At 48.8% G+C, this 9512-nt stretch overlaps 1 protein-coding gene across 1 annotated transcript; it reads right to left on the bottom strand.

The window, feature by feature from the left end:
• Positions 1 to 215: 215 nt before the first annotated feature.
• prdm1c (PR domain containing 1c, with ZNF domain) lies at positions 216 to 8931 on the bottom strand. Its single transcript, XM_035143383.2, has 7 exons — positions 8703 to 8931; positions 7022 to 7285; positions 5646 to 5765; positions 4396 to 4648; positions 1608 to 2569; positions 1375 to 1503; positions 216 to 1089 (listed from the first exon to the last, which is right to left on the bottom strand). Exons 1-7 carry the CDS (start codon positions 8727 to 8729, stop codon positions 532 to 534), a joined length of 2313 nt encoding a protein of 770 aa, XP_034999274.1. The 5' UTR covers positions 8730 to 8931; the 3' UTR covers positions 216 to 531.
• Between the last annotated feature and the right edge of the window lie 581 nt (positions 8932 to 9512).

Genomic DNA, 9512 nt, shown 5'->3' with positions numbered 1-9512 from the left:
TCTGACACTGGTGTGGAGTATTCCAAAGCTCATAACAGGATGTTTACCTACGTCACCAGCACTCACACAAAGGAGAGCACATACGCTACACACAAACATCTCAGGTTTCACCTTGTCAACGCTGCATAGTCATGCTTATCCAGTAATTGTGGCTTTAATTGGTAGGCGTATATACGCACACATACGCAAACGGAAACACTCACACAAACCACAAATTAAAAACAAGTTTTCTTTATGTATAATCATGTGTTATACAAAAAAACGAAATTACAGAAAATGTCACAAATCTGTCTTTTTATACATTTTAGATTCATAGTAGTAACAGAATAAATTAGGGAAGGTGTGTACATTAAATCTATAAAGTCACAGGGTTGCAGGCCACAAAGTTTTGATTCTTCACGTGCTACAGTTTCTGTAGAGTATAGGCCTGGGACTCCATGATTGAGATAAGGCTTTACTTCAAATAGGGCAGTAACAGACAGCTGCTGAGTTGACCTGTAAGGATTATATGGCTGGATTAGCAAGGCTGTCTCAGGGCTCTGATATGCAGCTTGACTCCAGCTTGATGCTGGATGGATGCAGAGGTAAATGGTTCCCATGATGCATCTGCACACCAGAAAACTCCTCCGCTGATTGGCAGAAGCTCAGCCCAGTCTCCCCTCTGACGTCACCCCGGTGGCCCGAGGTGCAAGTCTCCATCTTCTGTATTAGATCAATAATATTCCCCTTGTCCATCTTGGCCTCTGCGGCCATGGCCTCCAGCTGGTCCGCCGCCTCGCTCAGGTCGAACCTCTGGATCTCGGCGTTGACGCGGTGCAGCTCCTCCGGCGAGTGTCTGTGGGAGGCCAAGGGAGAGAGGGGGCAGAAGCCCTGCAGGTGCACCTGGAGGCTGCAGTAGTGGAGATAGGCACAGGGGCAGTGGGGACACCGGTGAGGTCGCTCCCCGGTGTGGAGGCGTTTGTGGAGCTTGAGGTGGACGTACTGAGTAAAGCGGGCCGGGCAGAGTTTGCACTGGTAAGGCCTCTCACCCGAGTGCAGCCGTTGGTGGGTCTTCAAGTTACTCGTGCTACTGAATCTTTTATGGCACACCTATATCGGGAAAAAAAAAGATGAATTTTCAAAAATCTTTCTGGATCATCTTGTCTTGGTCATAGTTACTGCTTCTAGTCTTGTAACTTATTTTTACACTTCAATCATTGAATGTTAATCAGAGATGCGTCAGATATTTGTACATAGCCAGGCCTGTTGTTTCTCCTTGTTCCTGCTAAGCGAAGATAACTACATGAGTGTGGTGTAAATATTCACACTCAACACTCATCTAGAAAGCAAACAAGCATGTGTCCCAAAACGTGTCTTTAACAATCGTAACCACACCTTGCATTCATGTGGTTTCTCCCCTGTGTGAACCAGGTAGTGTTTCTGCAGGTGGGCGAGCTGAGTGAAGGTCTTGTTGCAGGTCTGACACCCGAAGGGACGCTCCCCGCTGTGAACTCGCAGATGAACCTGAAGACACAACGTCAGAGGTGAGTATTCACGTTTTTTTATGTTAACTAGAGAAACTAAGATGTTTTTACCAGACGACTTTAACATAACGAGGAGTAACGAACCTTGAGGTTGGACAGCTGCCCAAAGATCTTTCCGCAAACGTTGCACTCATACCGGATTTTTCCGTTCTGCCTGGTGAGAGGGTACGACAGAGTCTTGTAGCCGATGATCTGCCCTCCTTGTCTGGTCTTCCTGAGGTCGATCGCGACCTCTGTGTTGCCCTGAGAAGCAGAGGTGGGTCTGGAAGGGAGGCAGTCTGAGGAGGCAGCCATGCCCACCAGCGGTGAGCATCCTCCGGGTGCAAGAGAGGGCAATGCTCCGCGGAGTGAGGTGACCATGGATGAGGCACCGGATGTGGTGGGTAAAGTGAGGTCCTCTGAGGGGATCCTGAGGTAGCTGGATGTGAGGTCCTTGTTGTTGTTGTGTTCACTGGTCTGTGAAAGAATGAGGTCTCGTTTGGCGGATTGTGCAAGTGACAAATCTTTGTGTCTGTTGGCTAGAGGGTGGAGGAGGTGTGCATAGCTGTCAAAAGGTAATAGATGGGGTGAGAGTGTTGCGTGTGGTTTCAGTCGATCACCGCAGAAAGGGTACGAATGAGGTAGAATGCTGTTTGGGCCGAGGGAATAGTGAGGCAGATAATAGGGAGCGTGCCTCAGCGCGGGGTCGGGCACGGTGGGCTCGTGGTAAGGTTTGGCTGCAACAGGGCCTTGACTGTGCTGATAGCTCAAGTGCAAAATTGAGGGGACAGGGCGACTCAGAGCTGGACGTTTGGCAGCGGACGGGCTGCAGGTCGGCAGGGGGGGCAGATACGCGTATCTGTGGCCGTGCATCGATTCTGAGGTGGTCTGGATTGGGTAGACAACTCGAGGACACAAGGGAAAACCTGCTGAGAGGTTTGGCTGAGACAAAGCACTCTCCAGACGTCTGGGACAGGTAGTCAGGGACCTGGAGGGCTCGTCTCGGAGGATTTCCGAAACGCTGTGTCCTCGTTTCGCCGTCGTCTTCTCCTGCGCCCGACTCTGTTCTGTGAGACAAATAAACAATGGAGGATTGACGTAAGACACAGGTGACAACTTGTTTTAGATCAGACACAACAGTATTGTCATTCAACCACGGGACACATTTGTCCGTGACACTGACGTCATCATGCAGACGTGTCCCTTTTGAAGTCACCAGGCGTTTTTTATCTTTCAAAAGGTCCCTTCTGTAGTCCGACCAGTTTCTTTATGCTATAAAGATGAGAAGATAAACATGTGTGTTTCTTATCAGGTGTGTGTGTGTGTGTGTGTGTGTGTGTGTGTGTGCCTGTCTGCCAGACATCTCCCAAGCAGCTCTGAAACTGGACCCTGGAGGGGGAACAATGGGTGTTTGATCAGGCTGTAGATAGCATGGAGGACAGTCAGTTATAGTCTATCTCAAGCGGGGGGCAAGACGTACACAGGATGAGAAACAACGTCTCATATTCCAGCCCCAACACATCAACTAAACTAAAAGTAAGATTTATTTTCCTCTTAATTGTAAGCACAGGTCACATTTTTACAACATGAGGATCCAACTCTAAAGTTTCAAATGTGCAAAACTTTTCCACTTTATACCCAGGAAGTCCCGCGGAGAGATTTACTCAGAGCAGACAAAAGGACGCAAGCTGACAAACAGAGGAAGACGACACAGAGAAGTGTCCGTGTACATTTCCCCTCCTCATGGACGGAATTAACATCAGCCCATACAAACACAGAGCGACCCCTTATCTCCCGTGTGCTCCCCTGCGTTACCCTTCCCCACCCCCACCCCCACCCTCTCCTGAGAGGCCGGCTCTCGGCAAACAAACAGCACACACTCGGTGAGATATCAATCTGTCAGCGGGTTGCCTTGTCAGGAAGTTCAAGTAGTCACTGGAGCGCTTCCGACCTCTCTTCCTCCTTAAGAGCCAAATAAATAAGGGGTCTTGTGCCAGTTTGCTGTCAGCACCTCAGGCAGCCTCTTGTGTGTGTGTGTGTGTGTGTGTGTGTGTGTGTGTGTGTGTGTGTGTGTGTGTGTGTGTGTGTGTGTGTAAATGAGTATTTTTGCGGCATGTCCGTGTGGCCTCTCTGCTAACTCCTGCACTTTTTTTGTGAATGAAAGCCAAATGCTTCTTTTTTTTTTGTGAATGGGCCGGCAGCTGTGTTTCCATGCGGCGTCAAAGAAAAAGGGAAACTGAAACATTGTCCTGAAATTGATCTCATCTTACTCAGGTACTGAGGCTCCACCTGGAGACAGGTCCTCTCTGTTTTCGGGACCCTACTCTCCTCCTTTGTGTCCTGTATTTAACAAAAGGGGCCGTGGGTGGGACTTGAATGACTTCTTAAACCCCCCCACACAAAGAGAGTGTCAGTCGGCCGGTGCTTTGATCGGGTGCCTCACTCCACAGTGACAATACGCGCCAGATATGACTCAAAGCGTGGGCACAGGGTTGGTTTCTGTGAGACTGACACCTTCCCTGATACTACCGCCGCATTGTTAGATTCCAGGGTTGCCCCAACACAGAGGTGTCTGGCCCAGCTCTCAAATTAAAGGGTCAGGGTAAGTTGGCAGCGAGGAGACCCGACTAGCTTCTTCTAGCTTCTAGCTCCTATCCTGCTCCCACTGATAAATGACCAGAGTAACTCCAGCTCTCCTTTTATAGAGATAGGTGATGACTAGAAGTTAGCAAACGAGCCACGGAAAAGTCGGCCTCTGTTCATATGTCTTGCAGAAGTAGCCGTGACAAGGGGGCCGATGGGCGGGGGTGGGACGTATCAGTTGCATTTCTTTAAAGCCTTCTCCTGCTAGTTTTCCCAGGATTACCAACCCTAGCTTTTGAAGCAGACTCACCATTATTGTCAATAGGCAGTTGGCCCAGGGGGGGGTAGTTACAGCGCTGCGCAAACTCCGGGCAGTACCACACCAGCAGCTCCTGGCCCTGCTGAAGAGGTTTGATGGTGTAGAAGTAGATGTCCAAACCGCTCTGGCACGCCACCAGGTTCTGCTCCTTTGCGCTGCAGGCCGGGTTGACGTAGCGCATCCAGTTGCTCCGCTCCTCGTTCAGGCCGTCCAGGATGTGGTGTAAGTGCCCCTCCGAGAAGACCTGCGGCGCGAGGGAACCAGATAACGAGGTGAGAGATGATTCAGTTGACAACGAGGAATTGACGGCGTGGCGTGCATTGAATAAACCATGATGTCACAGGTTTCCTTACACCTTGATGGGAAGCCCTGTGTCTCCTTTCAGCTGAGATAGGTGTTGTCTCACTTTGTGGTACATAAGTCATTTAGAGTTATGAAAGCAGCAGTGAATACGAGTTTCGCTGTATGACTGGATTGCAGTAATGGGTTCACTATCCCGCCCACTATCGCTCAGCGATTACTGCATCTGGGTGATTGCTGACCTTTTGAAAAGTAAATTTAAAGTGAACCCCCCCCCCCTTCTTATGTCTTTAAAACTACTCCTCATACTTTCTAATCTTTGAAGCTGTGCCGTCACCTGAGTCATGCCTGACTTCGTTAACAGATTGTCTGTGTTATGGCTGTTTGGTCGGGGGGGGGGTGGGTTGCACGATGTCTAGGCTGCTGACTCTAAACTGTAGAATTACACAGTGTGTAATGGAAGGCGTCCTGATGCTGCCGATTTGTAACAACATACTTCTCAGGCTCAAAGCCACTTCCTTGCTTAGTCAGTGTGAGAGTTTTGTGAGTCTGGCGGAGTGAGGACATGTGTGCACGCCGTATTTACTGGCAGCGACACCGCTGCCGAGTGAAGCGCAGACGGAGGAGAAGCGCTGCGTCACTGAAACCAAACAGCTGTGCGGGCGTGACCTCAGGCAGCCATGCACATAACCAGCAAACAAACTTCAATGCATGCACTTGTGAAAACCCATTTGATTTGAGTGACATTTAACGACACATGAACATTTTCATCCCTTCGCAGGTTAGTCAGACATTGACCACAGCGGCTAAACTAGAGCCACACCACAGCCACAGCCACAGCAGCTCCTCCAGATGGAGATATACAGGATGTGAACAGTTTTGAAACACAAACCGAAGAATTTCACACGCAATCCAGAGACTCTCGTGCATAAGTCACTCACCCTCCAGAAGTACTTCCTGTCAGCCCCCGTTAGCAGTATGTCGCTGGTGTAGCTCTCCCCCACCAAGGGGCCAAAACGCGTCCCCTTAGGAATCAGCTCCTTGCTGCTCACCCCGAGCACCTGTTGGACAAAAAGGACACGGAGTCGTCAAACCACAGAGCAGTTCACAAATTGGAGGCCTGAGTTGAAAAAACTAAATTAGAGGGATGAGATTCTCGAGAATAAACTCCTACTCATCCGATCCTCTATCCACAAGCCCTGTTTCCCTTGTACACCCTGAGGAAATAAGCAATCAAGCAATTAGCTCTTATTATTGAATAGTGACCCTCGTGACGCTACTTCCACGGAGACTTTTGCAGGGCTGTGACAGAACGTGTCCCTTGTTTCACACGCTGAATATTTCATAAGCCAATCACCCGAGTTATCTTCAGTTCTCTCCACCATATTCAAATTTCACCACTACTCCTGCTCTGCTACCTGCAGGTGTGAAACTCTCCCCCTGCGTCCCAGGCCTCCAGGGTGGGGAAGAGGGGATAAGGTGTCACGGGCACACCCCTACCAGTGGACTGCACCTTGAGCTCTGTGTTCAAATCCCCCTAAAGCAATGGCAATGCATTCTCTCTTTCATCTGTCTTTCGTCACAATGCTGCCGCAGTGTGTGTAGCAGGATCAACCGTTACATGCTTACTTTATCTCCAGTTTATGCTGCTTGTCTGACGGCTCCATCAGAGGTGCACCAGTGTCAGGGATTACAGTAGCGTTTCCTGTTCTTTGAGAGGTCAAGTGCTAGCACAGGTATACTGCCGCAGACGCCCGGGCTGATTGCCGTGTGTCATCCACGGAGACTCAACCCTAATTACGCATAGGGAAACTGTTTCCTCTCCATGTTCTTATCCGTTGTCAATCCAGTTAAACATAAACCGTCCTCCACTGTAACGGCCACGCACTTAATGTGGGAGATCATTTCCAGCACCTGAGCTGTGCTTTATGGTGTAATTGTGTGCCGGGGACAAAGGGGCTGAGAATTTTAAAAGGTAGCTACTAATCATACAGGCACCTCAGGCATCGTGCTGGAGGGGCTTTGTCTCCCCGTCTTTGCCTCAACATATACATAACAGAGAGGAAAGGCTGAAATTAGACAACAACATGTCAAGTACTTCCTGCCGGAGGATGGATGAGAGCATGGAAGGAAGTCGGAGTGACGCAAGGAGTCGGCAATAACAAAACATAAAGCAGCTAAAGTGCACACTTACACATCGCTTGGACATACAAGGAATTGGTTTGATCGTTTTTCTCCCTTTGCTTAAAAAAAAAAACCTCCCCTCAATTTGAATCACTACAGCCGCACTGATAGAGGCGTCTGCTTTGCTGCGTACCTCTGTTGAGTTGTGGCAGCGCTTCAGGGCCAGGTTTCTGGGTAGGGACCGCTCGGCTCGCGTCCTCCCGTGGTCGGCGGACGCTTGCTCCAGAGGCTGGTCCTTCACCATGTAAGTGCACTTCTCCTCAAAGTCCGCCTCGCTCCACGAGGTCATGTCGACATCCTGTGTCTCTGGCATCGTTGCGGCGGCGACCCCGACGCTTTGCAGTGACCTTCCTGAGGTCAACATGGCTGTGGTGCACTGAGCGGAGGAGGAGGAGGCCTAGAGGAAAGATTCACACATTAAATATGACATTAAATATGTTGGCAAGTCTCCATTATCCCATATGTCTGGAAAAACAGATGATTCTGGCCTCGAGAGAGACGTTTCATTTCTTTTACCTTTTGCTTTTATGTCTCAATTCAAGGGACAAACACACAGACTATACAAACAACAGACGAAGGGAAGTCGAGTTTTGAATGGAGCTAAAATTAGATGGTGGAGAGTGAGGTGTGACACAGAGGAGGAAGCGGCCAGTCTGAGATGTTGAGGAGGAGAATTGGCGGAGAATGTAACTTTCCCATCAATTGCTCCGAGCAGACAAACAAACTTCAAAGTGGAACCTTCATGCTCGCTGCCCCATTGCCCCCGCCGTCCCACACATCCTGTGACCGTCCAAATCACAACCCCTGGGCTACGAGGGAGGTTCCTGTGCATGTCAAGCCCCCGGAGCAGGACCACTTTCACAAGGAAACCAGCGCTGCCGGTGAATCGACCAGACTTCCTCTGACTGACTGTGACTTGGTCCCCAGCCAGATCCAAAGTGTTGTTCTCTCTCTCTCTTTCTTTCTTTCTTTCTTTCTTTATCCCTGTTGCTTATTGACTCTCCTCTCCTCAGGAAGACTGATGTCGTTCTTGTAACTCACTCTTGACAAAATCAGTGGCCCCCGGCTGATAGAACGACACGATGACAAAGTGAAGCGAGAAAAGAGAGGAAGATAGATGGTGTGTGATTAAAAGACAATGCTCAGATATGGCTTTTTTTTAGAACTTCTTCCTTTTGAAGCCTCATCAGTTTGCCTCTGAGATAGTGGAAGATAAGTCCTGTGTATGGTAATATTTGTCGAGCACACACATTGACTGACATTACCTAATGGAAATTGACCAAAGAACTCAAAAGTCCAGCACAATTTTGTGAAACTCTCATCCCAGTTTAGAATTTTTTTGTTATATTAGTAAATCAAAAACCTTTTAAAAGTCACATGGTAATCCAGTATTTTTACATCTATATGGAAAAAGGTGTCTCATGTGCTAAAGCACCTTATTAGGAAGAAGGGTGAAATGCGAACGAAAGTGCAGAGAGATGAGATTCATGGACGACGTCGTTTCTCCTTAATTTTTCACCACAGCTGACAAGCACTGACTTTCACAAGTGTGACAACTCACTCCGAAACTACTGAACCGGTGACACAGCAAAAAATATGTTCTGAAAATGAAGACGTGAGTCAAACGGCTGCACAGCTGCGGGTGAGAAGGCAACGTGTGACAGGTTGACTCTAGAGGATCACTCAGCTTGACTTTCACATTTCACCAGATAAAGATTAAAGATAAATGAAAGAATCCATAGAATCTATAATAATAAAACACAATCTCTGTCCTGCATGAGCGAGATGACTTTAGAAGGATGTTGCACACTTACTGTGAAGCCTTGAGAGGAGCCACACATATGGGTTGGATGTCCGTGCCCTCCTTGGAAGCCTGGAGTGTGTGTGGGAGCCACCAGTTGCTGCTCTCTCTCTCTCTCTCTCTCTCTCTCTCTCTTTCTCTCTCTCTTGTCCCTGTCTATCTCTCCGTCTCTCACTCAACCTCAGTATCCTGTGTACCTGTGTGAGTGTGTGTGAGCGTGTGACTCTTGCTCTTGCCCCTAACACAGGGGAGGAGGGAAGGTGTGTGTGTGTTTCAGAGAAAAGAGAGAGAGAGAGATACACTCCCTTTTCCTCTCATGCTCCCTCCCCCCTCCTCCCCTCCTCCCCTTTGCCCCATGACTCCTCCTTGGACAGGGTTTTTATGTGTGTTTGTGTCACTGTCTTGCCCCAGGGTGTGAGGCTTTCTCCGAGGATGGGGGGGGTGCACTGGCTGTCACACAGCTATGTCCGGATCAGACAAATGAATCTTCATTTACTGACAGTCGCCGTGCTCAGGTGAGAGGAGGGCGGACCTGTGTTGTGTTTATAAATCAAGGAAACAACCCGAGGAGATGAGATCACTTTTATTTTTATTATTTTTTTTTTTTTTTGCACATGTGCATGTGTGAGTTGTTAAATTGTCTATGCCACATGAGGCTATGTTTGCTGTTGGGATTAAATAAAAGCTCAATCATTATTCTAACGGCTGTGTCCTGTGTGTTCTGCAGCTTAAAAAGTGACTGTTACAGCCCGGCAGAGTGACACCTCTTGAATATGAAGAAACTTAATATCTGACTTGTCGTCGCCACAGCAGCTGCAGACTG

The sequence above is a fragment of the Hippoglossus stenolepis genome, chromosome 20 (genome assembly GCF_022539355.2).
Source record: "Hippoglossus stenolepis isolate QCI-W04-F060 chromosome 20, HSTE1.2, whole genome shotgun sequence".
NCBI classification, from domain to species: Eukaryota; Metazoa; Chordata; class Actinopteri; order Pleuronectiformes; family Pleuronectidae; genus Hippoglossus; species Hippoglossus stenolepis.
This window is presented reverse-complemented; position numbering and strand designations above follow the sequence as displayed.

What these genes read in the sequence shown, in the direction of transcription:
- prdm1c (XM_035143383.2), bottom strand. Translation starts at nt 8,729, where the DNA reads ATGTGTGGCTCCTCTCAAGGCTTCACA. An exon ending in GCTCCTCTCAAGGCTTCACA is followed by an intron (nt 7,286 to 8,702) that starts GTAAGTGTGCAA and finishes TCTTTCCTCTAG; the next exon opens with GCCTCCTCCTCCTCCGCTCA. An exon ending in GGCAGCTGTCCAACCTCAAG is followed by an intron (nt 1,504 to 1,607) that starts GTTCGTTACTCC and finishes TTGTGTCTTCAG; the next exon opens with GTTCATCTGCGAGTTCACAG.